Source organism: Leptonychotes weddellii, chromosome 12 (assembly GCF_054177405.1).
Source record: "Leptonychotes weddellii isolate Sample4059 chromosome 12, ASM5417740v2, whole genome shotgun sequence".
Lineage (NCBI taxonomy): Eukaryota > Metazoa > Chordata > Mammalia > Carnivora > Phocidae > Leptonychotes > Leptonychotes weddellii.
Window position 1 is genome coordinate 30,316,349 of NC_138380.1, and position 16,667 is coordinate 30,333,015.

Consider the following 16,667-nt stretch of genomic DNA (forward strand, 5'->3'; position numbering starts at 1 on the left):
TTTTTTTTTTTTTAAGATTTTATTTATTTATTTGACAGAGAGAGACACAGCGAGAGAGGGAACACAAGCAGGGGGAGTGGGAGAGGGTGAAGCAGGCTTCCCGTGGAGCAGGGAGCCCGATGTGGGGCTCGAACCCGACGCTGGGATCATGACCTGAGCCGAAGGCAGACGCTTAACGACTGAGCCACCCAGGCGCCCCCTGCCTGCCTTCTTTTATCGACCAAAGCTGACATCAGAGTGTTTTGGGGATACAAACTCAACAGGTGATATTGATAGAAATGGAGTTTTTGTAACCTTACATTTAAATTGCCCTTTTAATATTCTCTATGAAAAACAGAGGGTAACTTTGTTTAACCCCCAATTACTTTTATTGTAGGCTCGTACCTCATCAAGGAAAAAATATTCTTTACCTTTACTTTGTGACTCACTCTATCAAGACTTTCAGAGGTTATACTTACAGAAACAAAAATCCACCTGACATATGCAAGATCATTTTCCAATGAAACATGCTATCACTTTATATTCAAACAAAGCAAGGGCAAGTTCACTGCGGCTACAGACTTATGAATGGACTCAGCACCAAGGCATTTGTGCTGGGCTTTTGGCCTCTTTTTTGCTAGGCTTGCTGCTTAGATAAGAAGCTATGCAACAGACCACCTGAAACCTCTTTTACAGTTTTGCACAGTGGCCAGAATGTCACAGTAATAAACACAGGCTGAATCATTTCTGAGTTGAGGATGATCCAGCATTTCAGAGATTAAATATATTTGTTAGCAGCAGACTCTCTGTCATGTGGCAGATGAGATCTCAGCAGTCCTCAATGCCTGGCTTCGCATACAGCTTCCCCTTCATGCCTTGGTCAAACCCGAGAAGTCCTGCATTCTTAGACTACACAAGCACCAGACAAACTGGGAATCTTAAACTATGCTCCTCTGCTTTTTAGAATATAACCAAAATAAAAGCAGCAATACCTGGAATCAACTAATTTTTATAGCTATGTACTACTCAGTGTGACAGAAACGAAGTACTTCCATAGCATGTTCTCAAAATATACCTCATGAGTTTCTTGATTCTTTTTTCTATCACCTTCTGTTCTTTCCTAATATTTTTGTCATAGGCAATGAGTAGTGATTATACTGGTTGATTGAGAAGGAAGGAAGAGAAAAGCAATTAAGAAGTCATTTTAGGGGCACAGCATGAACTTGCATTAGAAAATTATAATCATGCATACTCTTATCTCTCTAATTCCCTATTATTTAAGTAGGGAGTTGAGTAGATTGGATACTTAGAAAAAAACAGGTGAAACAATTCTAAATATGACTGGAGCTCTTTTATAGGAAAGTCAAAGACTGGAGCTGGACAGCTGAAAAGCATAATCTCTACACTTAATCCTCTAATAACAATGCTTAAGGCAAATTTTAATACATGGACATTTACTCAAAGAGCAGGGGTGAACTTATCAAGTTATTTTCCCTTAAAATCTTGAAAATCTATGACATTCTGAAACCTGTTTTCAATTTGGTTAGTCTGTTTTCCTCCCTCAAAAAAGTTGATTTCATAATTCATAATTTATATAATGTTCCCTGAATCTCACCACCTTGTAAAGAGCAAAATAATTTCCTGTAGGTACTGTATATCAATGATCTAATGAGCAGATTTAAAAAAATCATAGTTTGATGGCAGTAGTTACCAAACAAAGACTAGTAATGACTGCAAACAGAAAACACAATCCAGGGATGCCTGGGTGGCTCAGTCGGTGAAGTATCTGCCTTTGGCTCAGGTCGTGGTCCCAGGGTCCTAGGATGGAGCCCGCATGGGGCTCCTTGCTCAGCAGGGAGCCTGCTTCTCCCTTGCCTGCCGCTCCCCCTGCTTGTGCGCGCTCTCTCTCTGACAAATAAATAAATAAAATCTTTAAAAAAAAAAAAAGAAAGAAAGAAAGAAACAATCCAGGAATGACTCTTGTAGGGCATTTGTAAACAGGAAGAAGACTTAGTTTGTGTAACTTTATAAGTGTAATGTAACTAATTATAGCCTTATCCATTTATGAGCTTTTTCACATTCTAATACATAAAAGCTGCTTTCTCATTCCTTTTACATTTGCCAGTAAGATAAATAAGTAAGAATTTCTAATTACAAAGTTTGCAAAACCAGGAACCAATACTATGAATTACCACTAAAAATGCCTCTTCTCTATGTTAGAATTCTAGCGTATTGCTGACCCATAAGCAGTTTTATATTACATATTTTATTAATGGGTATAATCCCAGTTGTGCTTTTGATCATTTATTTTGATATTTACTATTGTGCTCTATCATTCCGTTTAAGAGTGTAAATTCTATGACACAAGGTACCTTACCTTTTCTGCTCATACTATACTCACAAAGTCTAGAACAGTGGTTGGCACATGAAGTACCATAATTTTTAAATAAATCATCTTATTTTGGAAGAGAGAACTTTTAAAGACAATAAAAACTCCATTGCTTTTTCATTTTCCTGTAATTAAATATTGAGGAAAGGGACATATCACACCTAGGATTATCTGACCTATGCTAATGGAGCAGTTTATCATGTATTTGAAACTTCATACTACACATTTAAAATAATTAAACAATGTCTTCAAATATTTCATAAATCTTATAAAGGTAAATTAAGTAAAAACAAGTTGAAAATAGCTAAGATTTATTAAAAAATTGTTTAACTTATAGGTTTCCTCATGGAATTCACAGAACTGCATAACATTATACATCATACTATTATTAAAATCACACATATTTACATATTCTTGGTTTGTGTGATTTTTAAGCACTGTGGAACATTATTATACTTATAGACTACTGCTACTATTTATCAAAGTCACAAAGAGTCACAGGGTTTGAAGAAATCTTAGAAATCACTTGGTTCCCCTATTGATTTTAATAGATATGGAAACTAAGAACCAAAGTGGCCAACATCACAAAAACTAGAGTGGACTATATCTACTAACTCAGTTCAGAGTGATGTCATCAACATCATACTGATAAATGGAAGTGAGAAAGCTGATATACTATAGATCTCTTCATACACAACAGGTCTTTACATATACTGGGTGCTTACTGACCTTTTCTATTTTCTGAACACACTGTGGTATATGGTTTGAAAAAAAACTTATATTCAAGTTAGCGTGGGGCCAAATTGTATTCCTAGTTATAGTTCTCAGAACAAAGAACATCGGAAGTAGTCCTCTTGAGCCAATTTATCATTCTCTCCCTACTAAGTAGGCCTCTCAGAGTAACCCTTGTTGCTCTCTGATGGTCCATGAGGTTAATTCCATGCTCACTATGCTGGTATAATCCCAGAGCTCATGGAGAACCTCGTGAAACAGTTGATCATTTTGGTGTTTCCCACTGCTTCTTTTATTTAATTTTTTTTATTAACATATAATGTATTATTTGTTTCAGGTGTACAGGTCTGTGATTCATCAGTCTTACACAATTCACAGTGCTCACCATGGCATCCCATTGCTTCTTAATAGATCTTCTTGTATCAAGAATGGGAAATTTAAAACAATAATGAAAATGACAACAAAAACAACAAACAGTTCTCCCAGCACTGATTAATTTCTTTTTTAAACTGAGCTATTCTTAGCTATCTGGTCTGCTGGTCTAGTGGCACTCTGAGCACTCTGCTACTGGGGGAAAGAAAGGTTTAGCCTATCATGCGATGTATGAGGCTTTCTATCAACTCAGCTTCAGCAGATAGATGATTCTTCTACAGCCCAACCCATGAGTGCCTCGATACAATTCCAGATGTCACTGATATCCCCAAGCACAGAGCCAAATGCTGGGTCACTATTGTTCAAGGACCATATTAAGTAGCTAAGAGGCAGCATTACCATTGCTCCCAATAAAAGTTGGAAAGTTGGAAGAATCCTAGAGGCTATGGTCCAGGATATTATTGGACCTTATAAATTTCTTTGCCCGTAAAAGTCTCTGAGAAGTCCCTTTTCACAATACGTTTACTTTATTTAGACTTTGTGTCTGTCCAAAGAACGTCTATGGCAACTTACACTAAAGGGCAAATATACAACATGGATAAAGTATAAATAAAATATAGAAAACCAGTAGGGTGGTAATTTTATTGGAATAGAAACCACTTCCTCCAAATAATTCCTTAAAACAAAAATTTTGAAATGCACTTTATTTCTCTTTTTATATTAGGGTAATTCATTTACCATATTTAGTAAACAAGGCAATGATATAAGAGGACTCAGGGGCTAGATGATGGAGAAGCATGGTTCTGAAGACTATGGTTCAAGATCATAGGTTAATCTGAAACTGCCAGAACCTATCTAAACCTGCTTCTTTTGTCCTTAAAATGAAGCTAAGGTCTACTTCATAAGATTGCTTTGGACAGCAAACAAAACTATACAAGTATAAATAGGATAGGAATTCACTGCTCAAGAAGCTTGCAATCTAGGTAAGAAGAAAATTATAATCTAGAGGGAGAAAGGAATGAATGTCCTAAGAGTTAGAGATAACACGCTTTGGGAATTCAGAAGAGATACTGCACCTAGCTAGGAACAAGAAGAAAGATTTCCTGGGGGACAGGGCATGGTGGGGAGGAGGGGAGTGTCTTGAAGGATGAGTAATATTTAGTATTGTAGATGAGAAAGCGAAGTCAAGGGGTGAGGTGATGGTATCCGGTAACAGCCAGCAGAGATAAATCCCCAATTCTACTTCATAGGAGAGCATAAAGGAACAAAATCAATAGAAAACCTACTACAGTTCTATTCAAACCAATATTCAGGGCAAGTTAGAGAAAGTGACTTTTCATATCCAATTAATGTAATGAATCACCCCATGGGTTAGCAGAGATAAAAGCCCAGCTGAGGACCACTTCACTTTCTTCTGTACTTGTTCTGAGAGACCGAGTAACTGCCTCTAAGGCAGAGCCCTGGCAGTACCCTGCCCTCCCATTACCCCCAGCTTTGCCAATGATTCTCTCAGCAAGAATGGCTTCAAGCCGAGAATCCAACTGTAGATTTGAACATCCAGGTCACCATTTACTTGCCTTTTTTGCTTCAATCAAGGGCCACCTAAGAGAAAAGTCTCGTTCTAATTCCTAATGGAAATCATCTTTGTGGTTCAGTACTCTTGCCAACTGCAACCACGTGGTTTCACTGTGTTTCTCTGGCTAATGACAGCAGCTTTCAAAACAAGTTTGGATGCTGAGAAAGGGGATTTTTTCGTGACCTATGATTGTAAAAGTGCATCTCATCTTTTTAAAATAAAATTAAAGAAACAAGGAAGAGAGTCCTAGGAAAAATATGTAAGGCGTTAGGAAGGATCAAAAGACAAAGGTTAGAAAGGAGGCGAGAAATGAATAAGGAGTAAAATGAAAAGCTCTGCAGCAATTCCAGGCAGCCTAAGGGAAATTATGGGACTTCTCCTTCTCTCTGGTATGTTTTTAAAAGGAAAAAAAAGTGATTCTCATGGGAGAGTAACACAGAAAGGAAAGAGGAAAAGAGCTGGCTGTGGGCCATGATTTACCATTCACCCCAAAATGAGACTCTGTTTCTGCTTCTCAAAGGCCATTGTTTTTTTCCAAGCAGACCCGGGCTCTATTACACAAAGTCAATTACAATGAAGAGACATAAAACATAAGGAAGAGATCTAGACAAGTAACTCAGAAGACAAGGCACAGACATAAAAGTCAAATTCCACTCTAAAATATTAAAACAAAAACTCTGTATAACCAAACTAGCTTCACATCCTAGCAACAGCTCGCTTGCCTCAAACAAAACAAAATATAGCAAAATCTAATTATAAAAATCCCTTGTTTTTGTGATGGTGGGTTTTAACTGGTAATTACTCTAAATTTGTGCAAATGATGTGGACACCCAAGTTCTCCTTTTATAAACCAAGAATCCTATAATAGTATCATCTGCCTAAGTTGTTAAGGACAACCCTCTTTAATTCTTTTTACAGAAAATGTTAATGGGAAAAAAAGGTAACATTTTTCATCTGCCTGGGGAAAATCTGTCATGAAATCAAGAGTGTAAGAGTTTTAGAAGGAAAAAAATGCCACATATCTTAAAATTGACGTCAAAACAGTTTTATTTAAATGGTTGTGTCTTTGTTCCAGCTTCCAACCTGGCTTTTTTAAAGGTACGTTCAAACTATTACTTTACTTGTATACCCAAGCCAAAAAGAAGGGAGACTTGAAAACTAGCTACCAAAATAAGGTGAGAAGGCTCTGCTAGTAGATCAGAGATAAAATCTTATGTTTCCTTCTTCCAGTGTGTTAGGAAACAATTTCCACAAGGAATGCAAGTTGCTGAGATTATGGCTAAACTTATGAAATCTATTCCTGGAATCTCCAAACTTTTTGTACTGGGAAACTTTTTGTTAAACCCATAGAACATCAAGCCTGTCAAGGGTCCTACAAAGGCACAGAGAGAGGGTTATGATTGGCAGTAAAACTGGACATTTTCAGGGTCCTTTAGTAGTTTCCAATTTACTGGTTGAGGACTCTGCCCTGAGGATCAGCAGCGATGACAAGGTAGTGAAACAAAGATTTGTTACTGTCATGGGATTGCAAGAGCTTTAAATTTATAGAATCCTTTTCCTCTGGGGTAGAGGAAGGAGAGAAGGAGGATTAGAGAAACGGGTAAGATTCTTGGATGAAAAGACAGCCTTTTAAACTAAAGGGGAGATGAAGGAGAAAAATTATACCATATATCAAGGGCTTTTTTAAAATCATAATCCACATTTTAAAACTAAGGAAATTATTTATAAATAATGTCTGAATTTTTCCCTTGTAAGGACATTAATTCTTAACTTTGGACTTTCTTCCTCAGAATTACTTCTTCTTTATCTCAAATAATTTCAAAATCACTTTAAATGTTGACTCCCCCACACCGTTTAAGTACATTTCCTTTTTCAGAGCAGTTTTATGTTCACAGCAAAATTGAGCACAAGGTATGGAGTTCCCATATAACTCCCTGCCCCCCTATCTCCCACATATCTTCCCACAGTATCAATATCCCACACTAAAGAGGTACCTTTGTTACAACTGATGAGCTTACACTGACACTTCATTATCCCCCGAAGTCCAGAGTTTATTTTAGGGCTCATTTTTGGTGTTGTTCATTCTATGCATTTTTACAAATATATACTGACATGTAGCTACCATCGTAGGTAGCATACAGAATAGTTTCGCTGCCCTAAAAAATCCTGTGCTTCACCTATTCATCCTTTCCTCCCCAAAAGGGTGCTGACTCTTAAAAAGTAGTTTTTGCATCATTATTTATAAGCACAGTCAAGACCTCCCAAATTTTAGATAGGCATTAAATTAAGTAGCTCTTACCCACTTGAAAAAATAAGCAGTGTTCAGCAACAGAAGGCTAACTAAGCAGCAAAATGCTTTCCTAGTGGCAAGGAAGATTAACAAAAAATGTGTCACTTAAAAGCACAAGAATAAGAAACCAAAAGGGAAGAGAATAGAATGCAATCACATTACTCTTATAATTTACATTATGTTTTCCTGTAATTAGATTCCCTTTAGAGTACTGGTTCTAGTCATAAGTGGTAAACTGTTTTTCTACTGCAAGTTTTTATGTTTCAACAGCTTTGTAACCTAATATTTTGCATTCGCCTACATTTTCAAAAATCCAATTCTGGGCATGAAACAGAATTGATGCTCAAGTCAAGAACTCTGTCTTTTAGAAGATGAAATAATAGCAATACTGGCAATCATAGTGGACAAGAGAAGAAAATTAGGTTTTTTTTTCTCTCCTTTCTTTCTCCCCACAAAACTTCCTTCCCTATTTGATAAGGGACAGCTAGCCTAAATTTACCGCAAAGTAAATAGGAGCAATTGCCTGGAATGAGACCTTTCACAAAGAATGTTACACTGGAATGTGACATCAGCATTCCTTCTGAGTCACAGTCTGGTGCCCACCCCTTCTCTCAGGAGACGTGAGGCTCCCATAACCAGGGAGCAGCTCAGGTAGGGCTGTGGGTCCTGAAGCCCCGGGGCGGGGGGCGGGGCGGCAGAGGGGGCGTAGGGGGTGGGGGGACAGCCAGGCGGGAAACGTCTCCTGACGCTAAACCACTAGTGACAATAGCCCCTTTGGGGTTAGCTGCCGAAGAGGAAGAACGTTTTCTTTGAGAGATAAAGCACTAAGAGGGAGACAGTGCATGGGAAGTCAATAATGACCAAAAAAAAAAGAAAAAAAAAATCACTTCTCACGCTATCACCAGCCGCGAGTGCGAAGGAAGTGCGTTAAATCAGCACTCACTTTTGAGAGCCGTGGGCAGCCAGGGTGGGAGGGGAGGAGGTCTGAGCTGTCAAAGTAACATCAGTGCTCCTAAACCACAAAGGCTTAGTAAAGTTGAACTTCCTGAGACAGGAAGAAGTGTCACGATCTCGCCCGAACTCGCCCTGTCCTCATCCTTCTCTGTTGGGGAGGCACAGGCGCAGCTGAAACATACTAAGGAAAGTTTCAAACACCTCCAACCGTTGGACATGGTTAGACGGGGAGAAATGTCCCGCGCCCAATCCCGCTCTCGCGCCCGACTCTCCGTCGCTCCCGGATTTCAGGAGTTAGGGGGGCTGCCAGGCACCCCCTCTACCGGGAGAGGCGGGTACCTGGGCCAGCGGTACCGAAGACCCGGAGCCGGCTCGCGCCGGGCGTCCCGTGAGCCCCACCCGCCGCCCGCAGCCAGGGGCGGCTCCCCGCGCAGGTGAAGCGGCTGCTGCCCGCCGCCCGCGCCCTCCTACCTTCTTCACTTTGGCCTCCAGGTCCATGTTTGTGTGTCAAAGGAGTTCCTCTCCCGTCCAGGATCTCACGCCCAGGATCGCCTGGCCTCCGGCTTCGCGGCGGGTACTGGGGAGGACCTGCGGGGACTCCAGCGCCGCTGCCGGAGCCACTCGCCCGGCGCCGTCAAACTTCCGCCGCCCAGTCGGCAGCAGCCAGCCTGCAGCGGGGATCCGGGAACAAAGAGGCCCAGGCAGCCAATGGCAGCGGGGCAGCGCCGGCCAGCCGCCAATCACCGAGCGCCGCACCGCACGCACCTTCGCGGCCCGAGCTGGTCGCAGGCAAGGTGAGGGGCGGAGTCCGTTCTAGTAACGCAGACCTGGTCTCGGTCCATGCACTGTGCGTCTGCAGATCCTCTCGAGAAGAAACTGAAACCCACCCAGCCTCCAGCTGAAGATGAGGAAGAACCCTTTCCATTCTGGCAGCTCGTACCTGTGTTTGCCTGGGACCTTAGATATGTGTCCTGGGGAGTCCTTATCTCATTGCGTTAGCTTCTTGGTTTATTTTCAGAGCAAAGAGAAAGACATGAGACTGTGGAGACTGTTAAGGATTTCTCTGATGGTCATTGCACCCCCAATTTCACTATTGAGTTGTAGAGGTGGCCGTTTCTCAAATGCTTTGCTCCATAATCCCAAGCACTGGCAAAGAACCTCATCTCACAGACTTAATTTCTATAAACAAGTTTATACATGTTTTCTGAGCATTCAAATGTTCAAAAACAGGGATGATGTGAATCACTTCAGAGACAGGTTGTGTCATTCCTTTGGAAGTAGAGGCTTGTCCTTTGTCTCTGCTATGTGAAATGGTATGAGGCTGCTACTCATGTTCTCGTGCCTTGATGAAGTTTCATAGGGGTAACAAGCAGCACCAGAGCTAGGATCCATTTCATGGCCTCATTCTGGAGCGATTACAATGAATACCATCAGATTGGTGGGTCTGGAAGAGATCCTAGGGATTACTGAGTCTAGCTTTCTCATTTTTCTGGGAACAGAGGACCCCAGAGGTGTAGAGATCTGTCCGATTTCTTAGTGAGCTAGTGCTCATGAGTCTAGGCAGTGCCTCCAGCATGTTTGGGAGCATAGACACATTATATTGACTAAGTAAAAGAGAAGAGAGAGAAGAGTCCATTTATTTTCCAGTTTGTGGTAATGACAAAAAATTATAATGCACAGACAAGAGGTGACCTAATCTGGCATTTATTTTTAAAAAGAAATTCCCCACAAATGTAGATACCTGGGTACAGATGTCTCTTACTTCACCTCTGAAAATTTAGTAACTGAAAGCAGCCAAAACTCATGTTGGTCAACACTTTCAACCCTTTGCTCACTTGGCTGATTGTTAGCATCATTCAACAGAGCATTGATTTATACTGTGCATATTTTCCTCATCCTATTAATAAACTAAGAATGGAATGACCAAAATGGATCGTGAATTTTTCGTTCTCAGTTGAAGTAAAACTTTCCCATCCCATTTTCCCAAACCATCCTAAAATATTTGGGCCCCTACAACGTTTACTGGGCATAAGCTCCCTGAACGGGAAGCTTAGCTATGACAAGGGAATTCGGTCTCTTTCAGGGAGTTTAAGAGTTGGAAAATGTCCAATAAAACAGTTTAAATAAGGCATCAAACAAATGTCATGACATAAATTTTGGGCTTATTTGGTGGGGTTTCAGAGATGACACTAAGAAAAAGATCTGGAGACTTTTTCTTTTTTTTTTTAGCCATCAAATTCTGCCTTCTTCTCTTTCTTCCCAGCCCTCCCAGCCTCATTTTGTGTTTGTATCACTAGCAAGGATGTAAGTTGATTTCTATCTGGAATCTACTGTGCCAATATTATAAAAGCTAAAAATAGAGGTGGGTAAGCATTAAGTTAGGAGGATTAGATTGTGAGTCTTCATTTAGCAATTCAAGTGTTAAGCTAGAGAGATTTTAAAGAGTTAGAATTGGCACTCTTGACTAAATGTAACTGACAGAAAAATGAATAGAAAACAGCACACATGTTTCTGGTTTGATCACCTATGGAGATGGTTCAGGAAAAGATAAAATATATGATGAAGGTCAGGGTTTTGTTTAGTTGTGCTTTCTTTGGGGGATGGTGGAGATAAAGGGTTCAGTTCTGACTATATTGGGGGTTTGAGGTTGGGAAATGAAGCAAAGTATCCAAATACAAATCTTAGAGATGAGAGCTGGACTGAAATGGTGATTTAGGACTCAATAGCCTACATAGTTAAATCACTGAAAGCCATGGATAGAGTAAGATCAGCATGGGAGATGGCAAAATAAAAGAGAGTATCAATGACTACAGTTGAGCAAAGCTGAGCAAGAGAAACACAGAAAGGAGATGAGAGCCAATTAGAATGTAAGAAAAAAATTTCAAGTAGAGTTCCAGCAACCAAGAGAGGAAATTCGAGAAGGAATTAGTCAACAATGTCAAATTGTAGAGGAGGGTTGAATCCCCATTGGATTTAACAAAAAGAAGATCATTGGCAAACTTGGGAAATGCTAGCTATATCACACTTGAAACAGGATGAGGGCCAAAGTAAGGCAGTAGCAAAGGGTATGGAGAGTTAGAAAGGGTAATCAGTGATAGTAAGGAGGTAGAGAATATTGGAATTGATTGGTTTGAAAGGAGGGAAGAGAAGGAGTCTAGAATGACTCTTAGGAACCTATTTTGGGTGAACAGTATGGTAGATCTAACTCAATAAGGTAAGAAACAGAAAAAAAGGAAGATTGAGAAAGATAATGGGCATTTTGTATGTGGATTTTTTGAGGGCAGTTGGATTGAGTCTGGTGATCCAAAGAAAGATGTGGGCTAGAGATTCAGATGGCTGATTATAAATACACAGGCATACACACATACATACATACATATACATACATGCATATAAACCAGCACACACAGTAAGCATACTATAAACACTAGGGAAAGGAAAGTATTCTACACAAGTGAGGTAAAATTTCAAGACGGAGATGATTACACCTCTCTCCTCAATTATTCATGTTGTCCCACAGTCCTCTTTAGAAATGTCAATCATTTATTAACACATGTTAGAGGAATTCCTGTACTACTAGTATAGCTATCATTGCTCATTAGCTGCTTGTATAGGATTACACATTGTTCTGTAGGGATATACCAACATATCTCAGAGCAAACTATTAAGTATAAAATTTTTTACATTGACCAAACATTGGGCATTGACTAAGTTAGTAATGGATGATCCATATGATAGATTTATTAGAGGTTCTAAATTATAATACTTAAGAATTTTTGTAACAGTGAACAATTATGTTGTGGGAACAAAATAAAATATAGGAATATATATACACTATGCTCACGACTATGCAAAAATACCTTGCACAGAATAGGAACATGAGGAAAATACACTAAAATGTCAGTAGTGGTTTGTTTTTGATTGGTGGGTCCGTGGGGATTCCTTCCTTCCTTTAAAAAAAATATTCCATGATGAGCATGACATAGTTCTTAATGGAAAAACCTTCTTTAAAAATGTTATTCAGAGCATTTTAGGAAGATGGGACAGTGACAGAGTAATTTTCAATCTCTCTGAAAACTCACATTAAAAAACAAAACAAAAAACAAATTAGTTAGCAAACCAAAAGCCCATGGGCAACATTTGCAATAAAACTAGGTGATAAGGTACCTGCATAAACCCCAAAATACAAGCAGTGAGGACAAACCACTAAGAGCCACAAGACATGTATGTATAAACAATTTTGTGGAGGGAGGGAGGGAACAATAGGGTGGTGTCTGATGGACAAAAGAACTCAAGATGTTCTCCATTTATTCATTTTATTTTTTTCCAGTTATTCATTTTAAAATGTGGCAGGGCTTTTATAACAGCAATTGACACAGTAAGAATGATTAAAGGGGCTAAAGCAATCTCACCCTCGTGATACTTCAAAACTGACCCTCAAGGACTCCCTTGTAGACGGACCCACAATAAGAAACTACACTGAAGAAAATCAAAATTGAGTAAGATGGGGCAGAACAGATCTTGAAAAGTGAAAAGCTGGAGAAGCACTCTCTAACATGCTAGCCAGGAACCACATGTAGTTATTTAAATGTTAATTAATTTAATTAACATAAATTAAAATTTAAAATTCAGCTCCTCAGTCACACTAACCATATTTTAAGTGCTCAACAGCTAGAGAGGGGAACATAATCAGGAAATCCCAAAAGCACTATTGTATTTTTTAATGCTTCATAAAAACAAGGAAAGATGGAGCTCTCTGAATTGGGGCACAATTTTCTGAAAACTGCCTGTTTGTAAAAGTTTAGGAAAATTAATATCACATAAAAATGAGCAACAGTAAATTATCAAGGTCAAATTAAATACAAAGTTATAAGAAAAAAGAAATCATAAAAAAAAGAAAACAGAACAGAATAACTTCCCTACAGATAATGAAAGAACATCAGAAAGATGTGTCCACAAAACAAAACAAAACAAAACTGTAAGCAATTATTTCAAAACAAGCTAAAAGACATTAAAAATTTAACACATGTCAGGAAAAAAATCACACAAAGCAGAATTAGAAAAACTCAGGAGAGAGGTGATAGAACTTAGAAAAGAATTAGAAATGAAGAAAACAATATTACAAAAATGAAGACTAAATGAACAAAAATACAAGGGCAAAACTGATGATGCCTGAGAAAAATAGGTAAAAAAAGGTTTTTTTCTAAAAATTCAAAAGGAAATGAAGGAAAAAAGAGAAAATATTCTAGAGACAGTAACAAATATTGAAAATAGGATAAAATGATGGACATATGAAAGGGAGGAGTCCCTGACAAAGAAAATCAGATCAGAGGAACAAATACTAAAAACTATAATTCAAGAAAACTTTCCTGAGTTCAAAAATATATATTTGGAACTAGATACTGAAAGATCATAATATGTCCCTAAATTGATTCAAAATAACCAACACCGGGACATATTTTTGTAAAATTGCTGGACTTTGAAGAATGGGGTGGGGGTGGAGTCCTTTGGATATCTAGATTTAAAAAACGCATGACTGGGGCGCCTGGGTGGCTCAGTCGTTAAGCGTCTGCCTTCGGCTCAGGTCATGGTCCCAGGGTCCTGGGATCGAGCCCTCCATCGGGCTCCCTGCTCCGCGGGAAGCCTGCTTCTCCCTCTCCCACTCCCCCTGCTTGTGTTCCCTCTCTCGCTGTCTCTCTCTGTCAAATAAATAAATAAAATCTTAAAAAAAATAAAAATAAAAAAATAAAAAACACATGGCTTTTAAGAAGAAAATTATATTATCATCAGAATTCTTCTACAGTAATCTAGATCAGAAGAAAGAGTAACATATTAAAGATATTCAAGAAAGATAGTGTGAGCCAAGGATTTTATATGAAGCGACTTTCAAGTTTAAAGGGCACAAACTTTTTAGCAACATAGAACTCAGGAAATATAGTTCTAGTGAGCCCTTCCTGAGGAATGTTCACATGGCTGTTTTCTGTGTGTGTGTTTGTGTGTGTGTGTCTATGTCTGAATCTCCCTCTTCTTTCTCTTATGAAGAGACCAGTCATTGAAGTTAGGGCCCACCCTAATCCAGTATGACTTCATGTTAACTAATTATAGCTGCAAAAATCCCATTTCCAAATAAGGTCATATTCTGAGGTCTCAGGTGGATATGAATTTTGGAGGGACACTATTTGACCTAGCAAAGTGGGGCAACAAAAGCAACATGGCCACAATAACACTCCTACTTGGAAAACAAACAAGCAAGCAGAAGCTATCTGTGATCATTGTTCCACAGCAAACACTATTCCTGCAGAATTGGGAATATAAAAACTAACTTTACTGGTAGTAACTTTAACTTACCTTTCATTTTAGATATACTGGATTGTTACTTCGGGGAAGATCTTCCTTATCCATTGTCCCCTAAGGTGAAGTTCCAGAAAGGCATTAATTGAGATATTCTTTCTGGAGAGCTGTTCTACCATAAGAGCACCCTTTTGGAGGATTGGGGTATTTGAAGAAAGGAGTGATAGGGCACTTTTGCCAGGCTTATTTCAGGGGAATTTTAAATCAGTATTTCTCAATCATGATACAAATGACATTTTGGCCCAGATAATTCTTTGTTGGAGGGCGCTATCCTGTGTATTGCAGGATGTTTAACAGTATTCCTGGTCTTCACCTACTAGATGCCAGTACCACTCTGCCCCAGTTGTGACAACCAAAAATGTCTCCAGACATTGCCAAATGTCTTCTGTGGAGCTAAACCATTCTCAGTTGAGAACTGCCGCTTTCAATGATTCCAGCAATGTATTATCTACTGTTGTGTAACAAGCCATCCCAAACCTTAGTGACTTCGAACAACAAAAAACATTTATTTTGCTTACAAATCAGCAGTTTGAGCAGGAAAGGCAAGGATCCTTTGTCTCTGCAGCATATAACTTCAGCTGAGATGGCTGAACAGGGGTACTGCAAGATGGCTTCATCACTGACATGTTGGTGCTGGCTGTCAGCTGGGACCCCAATAATATTTGTCGGTGGGAGTCCCCAGTTCCTCTCTAGGTAGGCCTCTCTTAGCTGCTTGAACATCTTTACAATATGTTGGCTGGGTTTCAAAAAGTCATCTGTGGAATCTGAAAAACAAAAAATGAATAAACAAAAAGGAGAATCAGACCTATAAATACAGAGAACAAACTGATGGTTGCCAGAGGGAAGGGGGATAGGGAGTGGGCAAAATGGGTGAAGGGAGTGGGAGATACAAGCTTCCAGTTATGGTGTGAATAAGTTATGAAGATAAAAGGTACAGCATAGGGAATATAGTCAGTGATATTGCAATAGTGTTCTATGGTACCTACAGTTGTAGTGAGCCCAACATAAGACATAAAAAAAAGTTGAATCACTTTGTCGTACATCTGAAACTGATGTAACATTGTATGTCAACTATACTCAAATTAAAAAATTAAAAATAAACAAACAACAACAACCAAAACAAGTGTTCCAAGAAAGTGAGGTGGAATTTATGACATTTTAATGATCTGATTTGGAAAGTCATGTAGTGTCATTCCCATCATATTCTATTATTTGAGGTAGTCAAAAAGATCTACTTTTGTTTAAAGGCAGGAGAGATAGACCCCACTTTGATGAGAGGAGTGTCAAAAATCACAATTTAAGAAGAGTATGTGGGATGGGAGATATTGTTGCAATCTTTGGAAAATATAATCTTCTACCACCTGCCCTACTGTCACATGCCAAATATAATAATTTCACCCTCTAGGATCTTCAAGTCTCCTCAAAGTCTAGTATCTGTCACCTAAATCAAGCCCAGATGTGGATGATGCTCCTCAGGTGTGGTTAAATGGTTGCAGCTCTTTGAATACTATTCGTCTTGGTCTGAAAGACTCTGGACTAAAGAAAAAAGTTATCTCTCTCTCACACATAAGCAACATATAGTGGGGAAGTCCTAGAATATCTGCTATAGACAATCCCTTTCAAAAATGAGTAAAACAGGAAGCCACTGTTCCATAGCAATTCTGAAATTCAGCTAGCTACGTGTTCTTCCTTTCTTGATTAGGACTCATTTCTATTCCTTGTTCACAGATCTTGGCTCCACCCTCTGCGATCTTGGTTCTGCTCTCTGAATCATTCTTCCTTTTCCATCAAAACCACTTCATGTTTGCATCTGAGTCATTTTCTCAACCTGCTTCCTACATGCAAAAATTGGAAGTCCAAAACTCTCTTTGCATTTTGCACTAACTCTGTCCCTTCCGTCCAAGCTTTTATAATTACTTGTAAATCAAGGGTTTAGAAGTCTCTCCTAGTGTCCAGTTAGAACCAGTCTTACATTTGGGATGCACAAGTCTTGAACACCCCAGGTCTGCTGGTTTATCCCTCTA

General features: G+C 39.2%; 1 protein-coding gene across 4 annotated transcripts in view; it reads right to left on the bottom strand.

Annotated features, from left to right (window-relative positions):
• TES (testin LIM domain protein) overlaps nucleotides 1-8,973 on the bottom strand; it is a 47,605-nt gene extending 38,632 nt beyond the window's left edge. For 2 of the 4 annotated variants that reach the window (XM_081800218.1, XM_081800219.1), the window contains exon 1: nucleotides 8,764-8,963. Coding sequence is in view for 1 of the 4 variants with exons in the window: in XM_081800216.1 (XP_081656342.1) it covers nucleotides 8,764-8,790 (27 nt within the window). In the remaining 3 variants the exon portion in view is untranslated. Of the gene's footprint in view, nucleotides 1-8,281; nucleotides 8,446-8,763 lie in introns of those variants that run through there. The other 2 variants (XM_081800216.1, XM_081800217.1) reach the window with 2 other exon arrangements.
• Between the last annotated feature and the right edge of the window lie 7,694 nt (nucleotides 8,974-16,667).